The sequence below is a fragment of the Perna viridis genome, chromosome 2 (genome assembly GCF_037379345.1).
Source record: "Perna viridis isolate PV_CMFRI_1.1 ecotype Kerala chromosome 2, ASM3737934v1, whole genome shotgun sequence".
Classification (NCBI taxonomy): Eukaryota; Metazoa; Mollusca; class Bivalvia; order Mytilida; family Mytilidae; genus Perna; species Perna viridis.
This window is the reverse complement of record NC_142446.1, coordinates 15,500,152-15,522,503: the sequence shown is the minus strand read 5'-3', so window position 1 is coordinate 15,522,503 and position 22,352 is coordinate 15,500,152. Positions and strand designations below refer to the sequence as shown.

General features: G+C 31.6%; 1 protein-coding gene across 1 annotated transcript; it reads right to left on the bottom strand.

Annotated features, from left to right (window-relative positions):
* Positions 1-112: 112 nt before the first annotated feature.
* On the bottom strand, positions 113-20,419 carry LOC148623797 (REST corepressor 3-like). The gene is made up of 14 exons (XM_088565909.1): positions 20,221-20,419; positions 15,397-15,453; positions 14,346-14,417; positions 13,247-13,299; positions 12,445-12,606; positions 11,854-11,969; positions 10,266-10,329; positions 9,490-9,590; positions 7,921-8,125; positions 7,308-7,385; positions 7,118-7,175; positions 6,547-6,737; positions 4,198-4,310; positions 113-3,013 (listed from the first exon to the last, which is right to left on the bottom strand). The coding sequence occupies exons 1-14, from the start codon at positions 20,330-20,332 to the stop codon at positions 2,917-2,919; spliced, it is 1,479 nt and encodes a 492-aa protein (XP_088422035.1). The 5' UTR covers positions 20,333-20,419; the 3' UTR covers positions 113-2,916.
* Positions 20,420-22,352: the final 1,933 nt, after the last annotated feature.

Genomic DNA, 22,352 nt, shown 5'->3' with positions numbered 1-22,352 from the left:
CAGTTATGTCTCACTTCAAAGAGCCAATTTTTTATAACTTGACAATTCAATTAATCACAATTATCTATCTAATAAACTCAAAAACATGTACTTCCATAAAATGAACTATGGATCCATTCAAGATACTTTATTGCATAACTTAATCTGATAATGAACGTAATTAAAGAAACAAAAAAAAATATATATTTTCCTAAAGAAATAAATGTTGGTACTTAGTGGAGCTGAAAAAAAAAAACCAAATAGTAATGAAGTACTTCCTATTTCATTAAGAAAAGATATAGCTGTTTCAGTCAATGAGCAAAGAAAATTTATTTTATCAAAATGGACAGTACAAAATATTGTATAAATTATAAAATATGCAAAAATAATTGGCAAAACTGAATTGACTTAAATCATGCTGATCTTTAATGGGGAACATGTAGATTAATCATTCATAAATCATATAGTTTACCTTGTCATTGTTATAACATTCTCCTTTTATTCTTTCAAAGATTAATACAGTGGGCGAGATTCAAATGCAAGCACCTTACACCTGACAACAAAAATACAGTCAAAGTAAAGACTCTATCTTCACAAAACAAAACATAAATATTTAAACTACACACAAAATATAAGTAAAAAACACACAAATGGCAACATCAAGTAAATTGTAGTGCTTTCTGAGAGGAAACTTTATGGTTTTCAATATAAATTATGAATACCAGTATCTATTTAAAAATAGACTGCAACATTAAATTTCATCAAAATTAACAAATCGTGAGACCTTTAGAACTCACAAAAATAGATTTAACTTCATCAGCTTAAAAAGAAAGCAGAAAGTCACTAAATTACTAAAATACCAACATGTAGAAGATAATGAATAAATAATGGATTATCCCTAACTTTTCTGGTATATCAATGCAGCAATGTACATTGTTACTGCCCAGAGCTTGATTAGATCAATATTCCTGATGATAATGTATAGGATCATAATATTTACCGTAGGAAGCAACCAAAACCAATTATAACTATAGATTATTATATTGTATTTTTTTATCAGTCATGTATCAACAATAGACATCCAGAACACTCAGACTGATATGGGTCAATGGTTGATGTAAAGAACAAAATGGAACAATGCAATGCCATAATCATATATTCGAATCATTACAAAATAACTAGTAATATTTGACTGAAATTTCTTCATTAACAAACAAATTATTTGATTTATAGTAAAAATGTTACTACGTTTATCCATGACATTACTATGGATGACATTGCAGCTTGCAGTGGGCCAATGACCAGTTGCCTGCAACTTCTTGTGTTATTGAAGAGGCAAAAATGTCCATATCACTTCCAAATATATAATAAACTCCATGTTACAATAGTGCTAATTTAGCTGCATACTAATGATGCCATCAATAACACTAAAAAAAACTAAAAAAATTGAAACTTTGATTATAAAATGGTTATTGCATGAATATTAGGGATTTTTACATAGCAATAAATTATTCAGTAGAAATTAAAAGAGCATTATTTGCAAATATTTTATCCCATTTCTCGCTCTTTTTTTATATGTTGTGGGAAAAATACAGAGATGTTCCGAATGTTGGTTCTTGTATTGCACACTTGTCTTTATGTAAAAAAAATAAAATCGTGAAACAGGACATCACTTTCTTTTGAGCAAAGCAGAATAAGTGAAACACCTAGAAAAAAAATAATAAAAGTCAACTAAATAGTTGACACAAGCAAAGTAAAGGTTTCATAGATCAGCAGAAAAAGAAAACAGCTGTAACCTGGACAACATGGTGTACAAGTGGCTGGTATCAAACTTAAAACACAACTTATTTGGGCAAGGATCCATACTGAATACATTAAAATTAAATTTTCATGTTCTATCAATGTCCCAGCAGTATAGTGACTGTAACCAAACAAAAAATTATAGGAAGATATTGCCTATTGACTCATCAGATAGTTTACATGACTGAGTGAAAATCAAAGTTTATTAATCATGTTTCAGTTAAAAAATAAAATGAAATTACAAAAAAAATATACATATTAATTGAATGTAAATAATTTAAAAGGATAACTACAGTCATATAGCACTAGTGCTATTATTACTATATTGGACCTAGTGCAATATTAGAACAGTGTGTAAAAATCCCACCCAGCTAAAAATAATACTTGAGGAACACTACAAAATTTATTAATATATAATTAAAGGGTTACTGCATGAATATTAGCCCTCATAGAGTAACATATCGCACTCATGCTTGTGCAATGTGATACCTGCTCAGGCCAATATTCAACAATATTACCACTCATATTATATCCTCTACTTGCAAGCTTATGAAATACAAAATCATACTCTGGCTGATACTTCCCATATATATATGCAATAACCCTATTTATTAAATGAATAGATTTCTTTTACTTTTTAATTGTCCTAAAAACTACTTTCAGGTCATGTTAAAACATGAAAATAGTTCAAATTCATTAAAATACAGTTAATTCTTTCCACTTGCATGGTTATGCTAAAACTAGATTAACAGCAGTCATGCACAATGTAATAGCATATGGCAATAACCTAAAAATAGAAAATAATCATGGAGTTACACATGCACCTTGATTCATGTAATAAAACAATCAATAAATTTGAATTAAGTCACCATCAAGATTTTATTACCCTCAAAATTGTTATACTGTCCTGGCCTACAGCTTGGGGAATATTACATTTTCTGGATGTTGATAAATCATGATATTGACTTAAATCACAATCATTAATAGTATAATAATGACTAGAAATTTTGAAAGAATGCTCCAGAGTCCATATGTGTGTTTGGATGATGTTCACATTAGTTACTTTATTAAGGATCCTCTGGAAATGTTTGTTGGTCAAATAACATATAAATGCTGTCTTCCACTAGCTAAGTTTCCTCATGATGTGGTAATAGCAGGTTTGGGTGATGATGAGGTATTAGGTTTGATTAAAGGTGGAGGCTGTTGTAATATTGTTCTCTGGTTTGGCATCAACCTACAATATAATAACAAATACAAGTTCTCCTTTAAAATACACATAAAATTCTAACAAGCATTCTTCGTGAACTGCTAGGCAAAATAATATTCCTTATGATATTAATGTCATTTAAGAAAAAACTACGAGCAATTTCCACATAATTTTATCACTACTTTTATCAGTATTTAAAAAGAAAAGCAAATTTCAAAAGCTGCTTTTTTGTGAAAAATCTAAATTTTCATTAAAAATGCAAATTTGAAAAAAAAAAAAAAAAAAAAAAAAATACCCCCCCTCCCAAAACGCATAAAAATGATGGAAAAGATGTTTTAGATCTAAATTCAATACTTCCTGCAGAAAACATCTCCCCTTTTATAATATATGATTTATCACTTTCAGTAATTAAAAAAAAAAATCTTATAATTGCCCAGGAAGGTGGATGATAGATTTTTCTGCTAGATTGAAAAAAAAAATTTCAGATGATCCCATTATTTTCATCTTGACTGGCCTCAAAGTTATGTAATGTTACAGCTAATTGGAAAAGACCAGTTCCAATTTCAATACTAATTTATGTAGGCTAGCGAGTCATTTAAATAGCTCTATAGGTAGAAATTTGCCCTACATTATACCAATGTGTCCTACTTAACTACTTCAGAGTATCTGTGTGATCTTTTGGACACGACCTTTTAAGTTTAATTATAATAATAATTCCATCAACTAATTTATATTTTAGTTACGGCATGAACAGGGAAAGACTATGGACAATGGATGGCAGTGCCATACCATTATAGGACTACATAATTTGTGTGATGATATAAAAAGCTTCATGCTATAAAGATTACCTGTCATACCATGAAATTCAAAAAACCAAGTAAAAGCACTTTCACAGTATATATAATATGAAAATCCATTCCAACTACAAGAACCAGAATATAAATATGTATAACACTGCAAATTAGCTATCTCAATTTCTGTTCAAGATAATTCCTCAGGATGCATTTATGTAATTGCATGATTTTTTGACAGCAAGCCTTATTCCAAAATTTTATTTCATTAAATATTTTTAAAATGACTGTATGTAATGTCATAATTTTTTGTTATTTTGTTATGTTCATAACCTAGGACAAAAATAGTTATTGGTAAGTAAATTTGAACCAGAGCACATCCTAAGTACAAGGATAAGTAATTCTTAAGACCATAACTACCTGTGTTGATTAATACTGGGAACTTTGATAGGTGATCCTTGTTTCAGTAATGGAGGAGGCACACCTGTGTTCTGAGAAGCACCATTCTCTGCCTCTTTGATATCTACCTCCATCTACAATAACATATTCGTAATGCATACATGTTGCATGAATTTTTTTAGATTGTTAACTTCAGTATCTAAACTTTATTGCATGTATAATTATGAAGTAGAAAGTGTGAAATCTTCAATTATTCTATTTATCAGTGATGTCACCAATTATTTTGAAGTTAAATTGTAATTGGAAATTTCTTAGTATCATCATCATGCAGTAGCCTTAATCGCTCACCTTGACCATTTGAAATCATCAAACCATATCATTAAAAACAACAATTTTATCAATTAAAGAGGTCTCTTTATTTACATGTTTGTCAATGAATCAAAAATGCCCACATCAGTTCTAGGTTGGATACCCTATGAATATTTATAACAAGTTTATTTCCAATTGGTCCAATAAAATCATAGGAAAAGATTTCAGGGCTCAAGTGAGCACTGTTTTGGAGTCACAGAAGGGCTCAGCGGTAAGTCAATATAGAAAAAGGTAATTGCTTCAGAAGGTGCAGCCTGATATGATGCCAGAGGTCAAACTCTGAACAGTTGGTACAAGTATGAACAAAATATTCAAACTTGATTCAGCTCTGAATTTAGATTGTGATTAAAGGTTTTACACAGCATATGATTCTGACAAGAATGAAAGTAGTATAAGGACTTTAAAAATTTTATAAAAGAAACAAACAATTCATACAAAGATGAAGAAAATACTTATTTCTGATCCTTTATGGCCCTTAACTCCTGATAAGTAAGGAACATAAAGCTTTCATAAAGTTCATCAATTTAGGTCTCCAAGTCAAATTTTTTTTTTGTTTCCCCTATCCAAACAAACACATTCAAATTTATGTGTTTGGATAAATGTTTTTGATAGAAAATTAATTGGCTTATTTCTATTTAAAATATACTTGAAATATATCACAAGTTTTACCTACATGGAAAAACAAATCAATTTGTTGCCTTTTTTTTTTGATGTGGGGTCAGGTTTGGGGAAACAAAGAATTATTTAATTAAGGCAGTCCTCTCCTTCAAAATTCTCAATGACTGCCCGAATAGTAGAGGACTGTATAGGATTCAACTAGCCGGAAACAATTTTTACTAGCACCGGGCTTCACACTAATGGTTAAAGGCAAATACTGTTAAGGCTCTACAATTTTTTCAAGACAAGTACATATCATAACACATTCGTCTGTATAACAATGGAACATGTCCAGTAAAATTCAACTTTGGTTGAATGGATTAAATAATTCATCAGATCAAAACTTAATTTTTCTGACATCCTTGTCAAAATTTGTTACATCCATGTTCACATTTAATAGTAACATGTGTTTATATTCTGTCTCAATATTATCATTTTAATTTAATCAACTGAATCCCTGTCTACCAAGTGCACCACTGATTCTGATGGATAAGACTGGTTTACAATTATTTATGTGTTCTTACTATTTTAATGTATCTGACACAAACCAGCTTTGAATTATCAGTTTCAAGTAAAAAAACTTTTGCCTGGTAAAGTTTATATTTATCCACATACTATAAAGTTTTGGAATCCTTTCTGTTCAGATAATTATAAAACGCAAGTCAAACTCGCAAAATTTTGTAAGATTATATTGTCAGTAATAAATTAGATTTGCCTTCCTCTGTATTATTTAACAGTAAATTTACATTTCTTTGTAATTATAATCATACCATTCATCCTCCTTCAATTGTTGTATATATGTTGTTTCATTGTTAATGTTCACAAACCCTTGACAGGGTCATAAGAAATAAAAGTTTCAAAGTTATGATTGACAAGTTTAATAGTTATTTCAATTCTTTTTTTTATGTAGTTTGTATATTAGTTTGTCACAGTTGACATATCATAAAAGATGGATTTAATCTACACTGTACAATATAATTTTATTTGTCCAAAAGGCAAAAGCTTCATTTGGATTTTACTTGTCCCACTGTTTTTTCTCTTATATCTGACAATCAGACAAGTGTTATTGTCGAGCCCTACTAATGGAGATCCATACACTTTAACTCAAATTACTGCCAAACGAGAAAATGTTTTTGCCCTTTCTGATATTCTAATTTTTTTTGCCCACTGGAAAAAACTGCTCAGCAGATCTGTCAACCAACAAACTGAAAAACTGGGGCCTTAATGATTGTTAAACAGGATATACTTCATATATGTTTAGATGAATTGCAAATGGATGCTAATCACTTAGATCAAGCTAAATTATATATTTAATGAACAAATTTTTCTAAAAAGGTAACAAACCTTTTCTTCTTCCTTATCCAAATCATCATCAATGGAATGTTCAGTACCATGTTCAGCCTCAAACTCAGCTAAAACTTCATCCAAGTTATACCTTCTACGAAAATTTATAAAGAAACTTCTAACATGAGCTTCAGTTTTATTATTAATAACTTCAGCAATAGCCTGGAAGTCTTTACCATATTTCCTTACTCCTGTAATAAGAAAACCATTATTAAGTGATAGTGCAACATATCTAAATATACAACGTCTCAGAATGTGAAGACTCTATTTGCTACACTGCTCCATTGGATCAAATTGATACAAGGAAGATAATGTAAGCATAACGAATAGAGTCGTCACATTCTGAGATATATAAATACAAGTCTAAAGGATTATACAATGATACCAATAAAGATGTTAATACACTATTATAAAACATATAATGAGCGAACACAGTAATCATATTGTTTTTTCCCTGGTTCAAGCCATAGAATAGACCAATCTATTTTCTGCATTTTTTTAAATAATGTGCAGTCTCAAGGTAAATTGTCATAAAGGCATATTGGATAAGATGAATTTTGTTATTGCTTACCTTGAACAGCCAAGAGAAGTTCCTCGTTTGTCCACCTAGCATTAATTCTTTGATTCCCCTTAAATGATAATAATGTTTACTTAAACAAAAATTAAATATGCAACAAACAACAATGAAAACTAAATAGGTGAAAAAAAAAAAGTTTTACAGAAGGAAGAACCTATCATTATAAAATGTGTTTAATAATTACCTCTGGTGGTCGAAGATCTTCAATACCACAACCCATTTTATGCTTCTGCATACTAATCATCTGCTTATGATTTTGAACCTAGAATAAAAAAGTGATATAAAACAAACACTAAATTTGCTAACAGTTATGTACTACAAGATAGTACAATGTCAATTATTTAAGTTAATGTCTTTGGACGATTTAATTTGTTCAACTAAATATTTACATTTTGATCTGTAATATCTAACAATTTGCTTTTCTAGTAGTATACGGTGTTTGCATGTCTAAGTTTTTCTGATTACTAATAACAAGGTCTCATTGATGAAAGAAGAGGGAATGTTAAGTATCTTCTATTTCAGCACAATTACAAAATCTATATTTTCCCTAAAAAGCTGGCTACAATTCATTCTTCAAATCTTAGTTGTTCTTTAGATTCAGACATGATTTCTTGAAGCCAATTAAAATGCAGAAACTGGCAAATCTGGAAGTTTACAAATGATAAAACCCAGATTTGAAAAAGCAGAATTCTGTTTTAAAATGAAAGAAAATCATGTCTGAAGATTTGCAAAATTTTGCAAAAAACATCAAATACATGTGTCCCTTATCTACAATTAATTTAATGCCAATAAGATACCTGTCTCTTGAGAGAAACAAGGTCAGCCTCAGCATTTTTAAGAACAGCATCAGCTTGAGCTGGAGGTCCAGCTGTAAACAGAGACAGATCATCAGCAATTATGAACATTCCACGAGGTGGCTTCCTCTTGTGTTTCATAGGATTGTGGCGATGTTGACCATGGTCATGTCTGTTAGGCCCTGCACTTCTCATGACACCAGTTCTCCTATAATATACAGTCCACATGGCATAAATCAACGTACTCACTTTCATTAAAATCAAATATTTATTTTAATTTAAATTTATTTCATGTATTCACAAAACACATATAATTACAAAATACAGGCTAAATTAGATTCACGCAGAAGGTGACAAGTATATATGTCTATGTCAAATTCCCTTTTAGCACAATGGCATCAAGTATTTCTCATAAGGGAATAAATTAGAAAAACTGTAAGCAATGCTAACTAAATTGAAACCAACCACTCCCCTTATGACAGAAGGAACCTTTTGACATCAATATTGATTAAGATCAATATCTAAAATAGGAGGTGCGAGTATGAAATGAAGATTCTGTGAAAGTTTAATTTAATACCATTCAGTAGTATAAAAAGATTAACAGATAAGAGATGGGTCCCCCCATGTCTCCACATTCACAGTCCATGTTTTGCCAAGTGAAACCCCTAAATTGATTAGTTCAAAATCTATAAAAGGAGGTACACAATGGGAATATGTAATAAAGATTCTGTGAAAGTTCATTCAATTCCATTCAGCAGTGTAGGAGGAATAATGGATAAGAGATTGGTCCCTCCCCCTGTGAAATGGAAGGACGGACGGATGGACACCCTAACACTAATTACCACTCACTTTGCAAACCAGGAGGGGGTATAAAAAGTAATGAAGGATATTGGGGTAATGCAGAAAAAAATAATGGTTATATGGTGACAGGTAGTGATAGAAACAGGTACAAATATTCCAGTAATCATATTAACAAGTTTCATACCACTCTTAATGGTATTTTATGATAAATGTGACTTACTCAAAGCTTTAAGTTTTTTTTTCTTTTTATTTGCATAATTTTTATGGGAAAAGCAATAATGCGATTATGGCTACCTACAAGGTTTTAATGTACTTATAATTAGTGATACCACAATAAAATCTTAAAGTTATTGCAAGTTATCTGGTTATGTTAAACAGTCATGATTTACTTTTGAAGTAGTATCCTGTGTTGGCATGTCCAAGTTTTCCTGATTACTAATATTAAAATCTCAGGGATGAAAGAATAGTGTTCAGTAATTTTATTTCAGCACAAATACAAAATCTGAATTTTCTTTAAAAAGCAGGCTACACTTCATTTTGACTATGCCATCATGCTTTCAGTTATTGTTTCTTAATCATAAATTGATTTCCTACAAAATTACCTCAATACATGGGCAGCTGTACTGTTTTAGCAGGGCAAATGAAGAAAGCATGTTGCATTCACCAGAATTAAGTCTTCTATGAAATAAAGAAAAACTAAAAGAAAGAGAAACTGACGTTTAAATTTAAAGTTTGGCTGCTCAAAATCAGATATGGAAAAACCAAACTTACCTCCAATACTGGTAGCATGAATTACACAGAGATCCTTTTGGTGTTGGGTTGAGTGTTGTAGTACTTATACCACAGTTAGAACAGATGTCCTTCTCTTGTTTCTGAAAATGGATGACAAAACTAAAAGAATGAAGCATGTGGCATCATATAAACTCAAAGATAATGCTAAACCTAAAATTCATTATTTCAATGACTTATACATTTATTTTAAGAAGATAGAACATGATTTAATTGTTGAGTTAATTAAAGGTGAAAAGCATGCATCACTGTAGTCCCCATTACATGCAGAATTAAGCAGTGAACATTTTTACCCATTCCTATCCTATAAATGATAATTTTATGACACATCTGATGGTTGACAATTTGTTTTTACATTCAATAATTATGATATGCAACTTTATACATTTTCAAGTTTTTACCTTAAAAGTTGTTTTTTTTTTATAATTAGTATTTAGCTTTTGCTGCAAAGGCCAAAAAAAACTAAAGAGTGGTTTATGTACTTAATTTTATAAATGAAATGAAAGACTATATATACACACACGCACACATTCAGAGGTGATTTTACAAACAAAAATTTGCAAAATTGGAAGTAAAAAAATTGTAAAATATAGAATATTTACAGTAAAATCCAGAATACAAAAAAAGGAAATCCTCCAAACACCAAATCCTGCACATATTAAAAAAGACGTTCATAACATTTTAAGAAAAATTAAGTAGTATTTATGACCCCCAAAAAACCCCTCAGAATTTCAACTTCATAGTATCAGTATAATTACTCCATTTTCCTTGTTTATATCCTCCGCATCTGAATTTTTGTTGCCTTGGTCAGATTCTTCATCGCTAAAATGTTAAATTTGATAAAAATCAATATGATAAGAGACTTAATATGTGTATTGTAAAATAGAAACTGATTTAGAAAAAAACTTGTAGTAAAGACTGCCTTAGAAACTTGTTTGTGTCTCGAAAACACTCAGTACTTACTGATTTGTGTTTATAACAATTATATTTAAAATCTGTTCTAATATTTTAAACATTAATTACACATATAATATTAAATACAGTGGATTCCGCTTAATTGCATAGCCTATTTGCCAGTAAAAATTATGCATATAACCGGGCTATTCTTATAACCGAAATTACGATTTTACCGGAAGTGTGAGTTCAGGTAAGACGACGATACTGTGGATCAATCAGGGATATCACTGTTCAACATTTCTGATCTGGTATTTAATTGTTATAGACCTTCTCATTGTATTGTTCTTTTATCAATAAATAATAATATATATTGTGTTTGTCTTGTTTATTGACCTTCTTTACGTTGTGTGTATTTAAGTAAAACCATGTGTTTCTGATCTATAAATAGTCAAGTAATTTCCTGACCTTTCTACGAAAGCAAATCCCATATTTCATATTTCAGCCAGGATTCAGTGTAATATTCATCAATGTTTGCAGTTTGTGGGCTTTTGAAATGGTCTGTGTGGTTTTTATTCCTCTGTTCATTGTACACTGATAGTTGTCTATTATACGCGTCATTGACCTCGATATATTCCTATGAAGTGTGGATAGTATGGGGCACCTTAGGGTAGTTGAATTTCATTAGACATTGTACTGAATGAATGACTTAATTTTCGTATAATATTTATGCCTAGTAATCCAAGCTCACTCAAAACTGTTCAGCTCATTAAAGAAAATTAAATTTACATTGATAATCATTTGTAGTTGGAAGAATTTAAATAGGGACAAAAAATACCCCAAGCCGAACCTCAAGCCGCATCATAAGGTGATGTTCGGCATGTCGTCAGAAGTCATTGTTCACCTAGGTGCTTGTTTATTTTAATGTAATTTTTTAATCCATTATTAACACCTCCTGATTGATGATAATCTAGTTTTTACAACAATAAATATGATTGACATATTTATGACCCGAAGGCTTAAAATAGAATTTGGGAAAACCTATCTTTACCTGGACGAGGCAAAATTCTCTATGCAATAAACCGAAATGCACCTCCAAGGTCTATGCAAATAAGCGATTTTTTTCTTAATAGAATAATAGGAAATGGCTTTGTGCAGGAGAAAATTATGCTAATAACCGAAATATGCAATAAAGCGATATGCAATTAAGTGGAGTCGACTGTAGTAGCATTGGGTGAATCAACAATGCAAAACAAGTAAAAAAAAATAACCTAGTCATTCCTTGGTCTTACAGACATTTAAAAACTATCATGACAAGTCAAAATCTGGTAAATTCCCTTAAAACCCATTAAAAAATGTCCTTATGAAAAAATATCAGTGCCATTTGCAGTACACAAACAATGAAATATAACATTACTGACTTTCTTTAATCTATGTGGTCACAAAACTTACCTGTCACCGTTCTTGGTTAGTTTCCTAGCCTGACGATCCATCAAACTTGTTCTTGATCTAGTTTTTTTCCATGAGTAGTAGTATTTCACCAAACTGGCTATAGACTTGTCAGGAAGCTAATTAACAGTTCAAATAAAAATGGTTACCAGTACTCATAAACCTAATCTACTAAGGTACTTCCTGACTCTTACTGTACATTTTAGTGATAAGCATATTGTATTAATCCAATCAATCAGCATAGTAAATAACATGTATTAATGAAACAGTAATAGAAATTTGGGGTGTCAATGTAAAAAATAATTACAGCCAAGCCAGATGACTTAAAAAAAGCTTTGATTTTCTATCGAAAACTATACACTTGTATTGACTGTTTTTGGGAAAATTTTCAGTGTGTGTGAAATTGGTTCAGAGACTAACAGACTCAACACCAAATTATGTACTGTTCTCCTATTTGGCCAACTAAAAATAAACCATTAATTTCTGCCAGACCAAAGGCATGTTTACCGGATATTTCTTCAGTCCAGTGGTATTTTGGTTTCACTATCTTTTAATACTGACGCAAGTTTAACTGATTTTTTGGGTAATGCTTACCATTTGTCTAATTCTGTGAAAACTTTTCCCATGAAAACTGAATGCTTGTTCAAAAAGGACTTTGTCTTCTACTGTCCATTCATCAGGGAAAGGTGTGAAGTTTGGCAAGTCTGATAAAGCTTTGTCTATATTATGTTTGTGCCAAAACAGCATACCTAATGCCTATAAATAATTAAAAGTTTAATTTAGTTACATAGTTTATGTTATAACAAGCACAGTTCAAGCTGTGGCCAAGCCTGACTGATAACCAAGAGCTCTACATCATTTAGCAGGGTGCAGAATGCTGAAAACAAAAAAAATAATCATTGTCTGGAAGGATATATCACAGAGACTAGTAACAACAAGAATTTATAGTATTTCTTTTTAAAACTAAGATGTTATGACATCTTAAAATCAAACTAAAATAGTAAAAGAGGATTAAAAGTATCTAGTCATTAATTCATAGAATGGTATATCAAAATTAATGTCAGCATTTTTACTATCTTCCCAATGTCATTTCAAAACATAGATTTTGTTCACAACACTGTATAAATATTCTAGGTGTAAAAACATTCAACTTGCTTTTCAGAAGTGTCATGAATAATATCATTATGATTTTCTTATGCATTTTGCTGAAAAAAGTGTAGTTATGGTTTCTTTCTTTTCAGAACTACACAAAGATGAGAGAAAGGAAAATGAAGATATCTTTTAATTGTGCACTTCTTCTCTGACTAATTCGTTAAATTGATGTTACTAAATGTTTCTTTATTATTTAAGCTTGAATCTTTTCAATTTTGAAGTGATAAAAAATTAAAGTAGTAACCTGTTCGGTATTGTACCCATGTTTCTCCTTGGCAATCAAGACATACTCATCAACTGAAAGATACAATGTAGTTAATGATAAGAGCCTATCAAAACTAATGTAAGGAATCAGTTACAAAAAAGTTTTGAAGGAATAGTGTGGATGTGGACTTCAACAGTATTCACTGATGATAAATAAAAGTATAACAATAAAGAGCAGCACCATGAGTACATGATATGCCCGTCTCCTGATTTTCAAACATTTAGCATTTCAAATCCTGAAAATCCTTCAGTATGCACTTAGCAATTAGAGCATGAAAATGGACCCCTTCCTTTGCTTTGAAATGTGCCAAAAATCAGATGTGAAACTGAAATTTTATAGAAAACAAAAGGGAACCTATTACCATGAATACAAAGAATATTTCAAAGTTTTGTGGCCTTGGCTGAAAGCATTTTTCAGTTAAAGTACAAAAACAGAAAAATCACCTACCACCCTTTTTCAATGCAAACAGTCCCATAACTCAAAAATAAAGTGTTTAAAATTAATGTAAAATTAAAGTGAGCTTTCTTCCATCAATAAACACAATTGACCAGTTTTTTATATATGGCTTAAAGTGTTCGAGTATTGAGCGAAGTGTTGACAACAGTCAGACAGACAGCAGTATAAAAAAATGTGTCCTGTCAAAATTGACAGGCATATAAAAATAAATTCTCTCCTAAATGTACATGTTTCAGTAAAATAAAAATAGTTATAGCATTACACTTCAGGGAAACAGCAAAAACAGTTATAAAGTACCCTTGATAGAAATAGTGGTGTCGTCAAGAATAATCACTATACTGAGCTAGAAACAATTTTGTAACCATTAGTTGTTTTTAAACGTATCATTAGTTTTTGTTATAGTGTTCATTTCTGAGCAAAAATGAGCAGAAGTAATTAATCAATTAAATGCATGTATTTTTTTGTGACACAACCCATGGAAAGGATTTACTCCAGATCTTAAGCTACAGCTGATGTTTCTTACTTTCATAACAGTTAAGCATGTTGTGATACAGTGTATACATTGTAACAAGGTACTCTGGTCAGCACTGACTGAACAGATATTCATGAAATCTATAATTACCTTTAGCTTCAGGTAATTCCCATGCTGGGGCCCAAACCAAAATAGCATCATTCCTGCCTTCTGGTTTTACATCTACAACATCAAAGATTTGAAAATTACAGTGTAAGCATGTCAAAATGTTCTATTATCAAAAGTAAAGTGTTTATAGATGTTTGACTTCCATGTACTGCATCTCTTCACTAATTTTGTAATTCCATTTTTTCTATTTGTTTATTTCATTCCCTTGTCAGCTAACAAATCATTCCACACAGCATTTGATTTATAAGCATCTCCTTGTTTACTCTTTAGGACACAGAACTTTGTATAAGCTTTTAAGCTTCTTTCCAAATCCTACCATTAGTTTTGTATGTAAATGTGTAAAATGTATTTGCTTGTGCTTACATATTTAAAAAAAAATGTCCTAAAAGTACTAGAGGAAAGTTCCACATTTCTTCCTTATTTTTTTCTTGCGTTTAACTTAAATAATCAAGGAACAAGTATTACAAAGGTAACGAAATTATTAAAGCTGCATTAGCTGTCATATTCATAAATTTTTGTTTCTATTGAAATATACCTGAACTTTGAATTATTTCTACAAAATTATACTTTTCCTGAATAATTTCATTTGATATCCACAGATAAAATGTATTAAATACATGGAATATGTGTCTATTTCATTGAATCAGCAAAATTCAGTATAATCCAAACTGAACAAATTTAGCAGCTAATGCAGCTTTAATATTATATATGATTACTTCTTATCTAGGGCCATAAGCAAATCATGCTACTACATGTATGTTTCTCATAGGCTAAACAGAAATATTAAATAAAGTAGCCAACCAATCAAAACAAACATGATATCTCCATACACATGCTTAATCTATGTTTTCACCCTTTCCTTTTTAATAGTATCAGTAACTAAGTTGAACTACATGTACATCCACTTTTACTTTTCTTAAGAATGCTATAAGAAATTTTACTCAACTACTAGTATGCAATGCTATTTTACCATTTGTTTCATAAATGTTTATGTAAAAGACTATACAGTATATGACTATAAGTACAACTGTACCTGGGCTGTATTCTGGCACTTTGGCTTGGAAATCATCACCAACACGCATCCCATTATCTAAAACAAAACTGAACTATCTGAATAACTTTGCATTCTTGGCTAACCCAATCCTATTCAGTACTAATCAGTATGGGTTAGTCAAAACATATTTTTTCATACTACATGTACTCTAACATTATGGAAAATCCAAAATAACTTTAGACTAATTTTAAAAAACTTAAGAATTCAGTTTTTGTTTGCGGAAAACTGTAAATTCACTGAAATTTTCGAAGTCCAAGGGCTGTAACTTCCTTAAAAATCATTCATCCATAACCATAGTCGAACTTAATCATACAGAGCTTTGCCTATTGTAGCATGATATGACCACAACATTCATGGTTCATCACTGAGGGTTGTCTGATTGTAATGGACAAGACATTGTGGTTTTCAGACAAGTGAAAACAGCACCCTTGTTTGTCAAACCAGGCAAGTAAAAAAAGTGTCATTTATTGAATTAAAAAAAAAAAACCAAACTTTTAATTGCTTTCTTCATGCATCATTGACATCTAAGCAGAACTGTCAGTGTTTCCTTTCATTGCAAACAACAGTGTAAATATATTATTAATTAAAGTATGTCTTTTTATGTTTTTTTTTTTGGTCTGCAAAAAACATATGTCTCCGTCCCACAAACTGGATCCACTTGCAGTATCCACCATGTCCACAGAGCAGCTTCATTAAGTTCTGCTGAGAGGCTGCACAGAAGTTGCGCTAACCGGTTCAGTAGTTTTGTATAATTTGGTTTAATAGTTTCAGAGGAATTACGCTGACAGGGTAATTTATGAGTATTTAAGGCAAATTTCTAAGTTCAAAGGGCATAATTCCTACAAAAGTTGGAAGGTCAAAATTTCCCATCAATATGCACAACTAAATATGATGTTAATGCTATATACCAAATTTCGTCAAATTTGGTTCAGTAGTTACTGAGAAATTGCACTGACTAACTTTGCATTGGACACATTGACAAATAGACCAATGGACAAGCCAAAAACAATATGTCTTCCAACCAAAGTGGGGGGAGACAAATGAAATTAACATGTCACTTGCATGAGTAGACAAACTGGTGCAAATGTTGAAGTGTTCACTTGGGGGCAACAGTGGTCAAGAAATATTATTTTTAAACAGGCCAGTTGATGAATACTTTTAACAAATATTCATGATTTTAATGGACCACTTTTTTACATAAAAAATAAAATCCTGTATCTTTAATTGGCAATTTTCAGCTTCAATGGGCCTATGGCTAATGTTCCCTGTCTTTCCCAATTACAAGGGCAAGTGTGAACACAACATTAGTTTTTGACACACTTAAACATAGGGACTTACATTTCAACAGGATTGCAGTTTGAAATTCAATTTAAATTAAAAGATGTGCTTTTTGGTCCTGTTGTCCCTTTATAACTTAAAACTGTAAGAGATATCTAAAATCTGATTGGAATAACACAGGCAGGGATTTTGGGGAGGAATATTTAAAAAAAAAAAAATTCAAAATCAGACAAAAAATAAATTAGAATCAACTTGGCATACCAAACTCCCCAACCCCATTAAAACAGGACGATAACAAGATTGCTACTCTTGACCATTTGTCCACCGCAGCCACAAAAAAAGTTGAAAGTGCAAAAGCCCTAAAACTCTGGTCTAATTTGTTGAATCAAAATGGTAGAGCATTATGTATGGAGACTAACAATCCTACACAATTTGAGAAAATCTGATGAGTGTTTTTCGAGTGCGTCCACAAAATGTGACAGTCCCATGGACACCAGTATTTCTATTAAAAAAAAAATAGTGTTATATCCCCTTTAAAGCCTGGATTTCCAAAACAGTTGGGGCAATAAACCCCAAAACAATCCAAACCTTACTCAAATGGTAGGAATGTGTGGTACACCTTCATTGAGATGAATACACTTACACAAAGTATACTAGTTATTGTCTGAAAACAAATAAATTTGGCTAGTTTAAGTCCATTTGGTCTCTTATTCCAAAATAGTTAAGGTCATGTCTCCAAAAAATTCGACTTGTGTGTGATATTATGAAACCTTGTAGTGCAAGAGATTTATTAAATTTACTGAAGTTACTGTGTAGAAAACAGAAAAAAAATTGTCAACCCCTTTTTGATACATGTACCTTATTCCCAAACACTTCACGCTCAAAACCAATTCCACCTTGACTTCTATGGATTTTATTTTGAAAAAGATTCAGGGACTAATCCAGACATTGATGACAAGGAGAAGTTTTAGTTAATTATGTCTGAAAAATAACAGTATTGGCATTTTTGTCTAAGTAATCTATTACAAAAATTTCTCCCTGTCAAAGACAAGTCAGCACAAACAAGGAGAAGTTTTTGCTCGCTTCTACCTCTAGATTAGATTCTGAAGATCCATGCCCTTAAATTCAAGGTATCATGTAGAAACTAGAAAAATGTCATTTCCCCCCTTTTTAGTCCCTTATTCCAAATCTATGGTTTAAGAGTCACAACACCAAAAATTAAAACATGATTGATTGATTGATTGTTGGGATTTCACGTCCGAGCAGCAATATTTCAGCTATATTCAGACAATGAATATGTAATGGGTGATAAAATGAAAATGAATGATGATGAAATGAAAAAAAGGGATGGGACAAAAGGACAATAGGGTCGACAAATTTAGATTGCCACTAGAAAAAGGGAGGGATGGGTAGGTTGGGCAATTTAGCCTCCTGCGGCGGAGCGCAAAGGTTCCTACTCCTATCGAATACCACAGCAGAGTTCTTTCATGTGCAAGGAATGAGGCATCTTTCCCAACACGATGCACCACTATGGTTTGTGGTAGGTTTTCTGTATTATAGTCTAGCAACCCCAGCATGTAACACGCCAGGGTACCCCATTCCACCACCTGGGGCACACATTCCAGTTGCTCTGTGGGCCCCTTGCTAGGTTTCTGAGCACTATTTAGTCGCCTTTTACGACAAGCTTAGCGCTGCTGCAGGCCTGTTCTTTTAACACCCGGACCTGCACAGGGCAAAAAATTGAAACAAGTCTGACTTCTGAGGTATACTATAGAACCAAGGTTTTCCTTAATATTTGCTGGAATCGACCAAAAACAGCTATGGAATTCTATTTATCATACAGGTCAAGTCCAGAATCATCCAAAAAACTTAAATTTGGCAAGTATAAATTTTCAGTAATCTAAGTTTCTAAGGTTATTCCTGAACTAAACCATAAAAGATATATAATTCAACAAGCAAATTTTAGTAAGGGGAAATAATTCCTACAAGCAAAATTGAAATTTTATTTGAATTATGGAAGTATTTCCCCTTAAATTCAATCACTGATTGACAATTTAATTTTTTGTTGTTGTGAAAATTATGTGTATGCCCAGGCTTAATTTTTGTGCTACCATTGATGGTATGCCCCTGGTTCAGTCATCATTCATCTACTATGGACCAACAGGATTCATACCAAACATCGAATGGGAGGCTGACAATATATGTCCAGCCAAACGGAGTAGGTGTCAGATAGGTCCACAGCCGGCAAAGGCACACATCTAGGAAGTGAATTCAAAGTGAAAGTAGCCTTTAAATTGTTTAAAATGAGAATTTAGGGTATGTAAGTCTCATTCTAGTTTCATTTTCTTTACCAGAATTTATGATGTAGAAAGTATTGAAAACTGAAGACCGATCTGCATTTTATTGTTTACTTCTGGGTACTCGAAATGCTGTACAATGATGCAAAATCTTCTATTTTATGTTTTTTCTTAATACCTTTATCATGAAGAAATAGATATTTGTCATTTCTTATCAGTATTTTTTACACAAACAAGATGTTTTGCTCTCAACATTGAACTCAACGCTCTCTAAATGACAAGTCTCCATGCTTTTGAATGGTAGGCTATGACCTATTCTTGTGAAATCACAGGGTCACATGACAAGACTTACATACGTTATTTACAGCATCTTGATTCAGTATGCTTGTTTTTTAATTGGGAAAACATTTACCAATCAGCTATAGTCCTTTTTTTCAATTATTTAAAACATGTAAGAAAGTGTGTTGCTCTGTTGTAGGCTGTGCCTAACTCATATAACCAGACTTTAAATAACCTAATAAACTACTAGTGTCTTATAAATTTTGATCTTTGAACTCATGTATATTATCTAACCCCCAACATTCTTAGTATTTAAACCCATTCACCCTTCTATCTTATTCACACTTAAACCAACACATATAGATTGGGATGTCTGACACTTCCTCAATGTATTTTCAGGCAAGCACTTGTAACTGTTAAATTGTCCCTTTTCATTATTTCTCTAACATTTCGCACAATTTTTTTACATGTAATAGCAAAAAAATTTATAATGTATTTTCAGTAAATAAAAAATGGTGGTAAATACATTGTTAAGCTACACATGCAAAAGTCCCCAAACTTGGGGTTAAAAAAAAATACCCAGTGACATCTATTTGGAGGCAGAAAAATTCAAAAACTAGAATACAGCAATATATACTTTGTTTACTTTATCAAAAATTATACTGGTGTCTCAGCAAATCAGCATTTTTCTCAAAACAAATGAAATGTATGTAATATACTGCCCATCGACCCCCCCCCAAATAATACATTTCAAAGGTTTTTTGTAAGAGTAGGAGACAGTAGGAATTTTCTTTAAATTTGTAGTCAAATAAATTGCATGACGATTATGCTTTTATTTAAAAAGAGTATCTTATCTACTTAATTCCTTCCAACCAAAGTAAAATTATTTTCTTTCAGGTTAACGTTTACGTTATAAATGATATAAGTAACGGAGACGTCATACTCATACCGTGATCAGAATCTTCTCCACTGCTGTCGTCTGAAAAATCATTGGGAGTTGCACCTCGAGACCGTCTTCCATTTTTAACTTCAGAACTATTCTTCTGATCAGCCATCACCATTTTGCCTTTCTGTGAAATTAAATGAAAAACACCTACTTTTCCGTGTTTTCTCCTTCTTCAAAGTGAACCAAGCACAATTTTAATAATGAATTTCCGCGAAAATATAGTTACTTTATATACAATTTTTTATATTAATGACTATATTGACGATATACCATAAAAAATTATTTACCCAATCACTGTTTTAATAAAGATATTTTATAAACATACTAGATTAAGTAGTTATTTAAAATAAATTCTAGTATTGATTATATTTATCCGCGAGGCCGTCTTACTAAAATGAGTAAATTTTAACAATGACTGTGGTCATGTCCTCCATACATTGGCATAATAAGTACTCTTGTTTTTTGTTACATGGGGTAAAAAGACGTGAACAAGAACGCTTAGTCCAAACTAATAAATGTATATCTACTGATCTGTGATGATTTTAAAATAAACTGAGTGTAACTGCTTTTGTTGTGCTGAGATCTGACTGTATGACACACTAGTCATTGCCTTTTTGTTTATTTAAGTTCAATGCATTTTGTTTTATTCCATATGCAATTCTGTAACAACTGAATTCTAAAAAAAATCACTGAAAATCAATATTTATACAATTTTGCTTTTTATGTTAGTATCTTCTTTGGCGTACCATACTTCCTCTTACGGAAGCAAAGTGCTTAAGTACTCATGGTCAGTAATCTCCGCATAACTAACTTCTTTATACACAATGATAGGCATTAAACAATTGTGATCCCCCACACAATTAGTATCGACCATTTGATCTGGCCAATAATTTTCTATTAAGGGTAAGTCTAGATGTATTCGTTGAGTACTTCATGTGGATTTTTTCTGTGTACATTTAGTAAGTAAGCAAGTATTTTCATTTAGAGTCGGCATAAAATATAAATGTAAACAGTATAACATGAGTAACGTGAGCTCTCAGGGGCGGATCCAGGATTTGAGTTGGGGGGAGGGGGGTAAATAGAATTAAATGCCGTGCAAAGCAAGGCAAAACATGTTATGGGGTGAAACTTGTGGTGAACTTTTTTTTCTTACCGATTTAGGGGGATCGTACGCCCGGTACGCCAGTCCTTGGATCCGCGCCTGGCTCTGTATAGTTCTTGAAACCGACTATGCATATTTTAAAACAACAACCAAAAAAAATAAAATAAAAGTAAAAAATAAAACAAGCACATGCATATAAAATGCACAAGACATACACAAAAAACACTAGTATATTAGTTACTAATAGAACATATCTAGCAAAAACAATTATATAAATAGCAGCACAAGAATAAGAACTAAAGAAAGCAGTTCAAAAATTAAAGCAATACTAACAAATAAAAGGCAGCAAACAAAATGAAAAGCAAACATAGAAGGAGATTTGAGAGAATGACCACTTGACAGCAAACACTAAGAATATCGGCAGGCAAAGCAATAGCACTTTCAGAACAACACGAAGTAGATACGATTTTTAAAAAAAATGTCCGAAAGTAGATAAACTCCGTGCATGCCTCGTTTGGTAAGGAGTTTCAGATTTTTGCTGCCTCGTACCTAAAACTTCTTTTACCATTCTTTGTTGTTCTCAGACGTGGAATTTCAGCTATGCCTTTCCTAAAATTATAGGAACATTCTTAAAATTAACCAAATCGTGCAGAAATTTTGGACCATTGTTGCTGAGTATTTTAAAAGGTATTTAATGCCATGGTTCTCGATCTTTTCGTATTTTTTTTTATTGTGATTGTATTTTAAATTTTTCGAGCAGAGCAGTGTATGAGCTGTCTTAGTCATCATATATGAATCTCAGTGTACGTTGTTGTAATTTTTTTCAATTTTGTTGGTTTTTTTCTCATGTGATTTAGTACTTTCCAGCAAATTGCATTCAAAATGTCTTCCGTTGCAATTAGCTTTATGTCAAACTTTTTTTTGGAGGCGGGTAATAACCATTCAATTAAAGGAAAACCAATGCTATCCCCATGCAGTTAACTACTTAACTATTTAAGGCATTTCATCGGGTACTGGCCATGTATTTATCAGA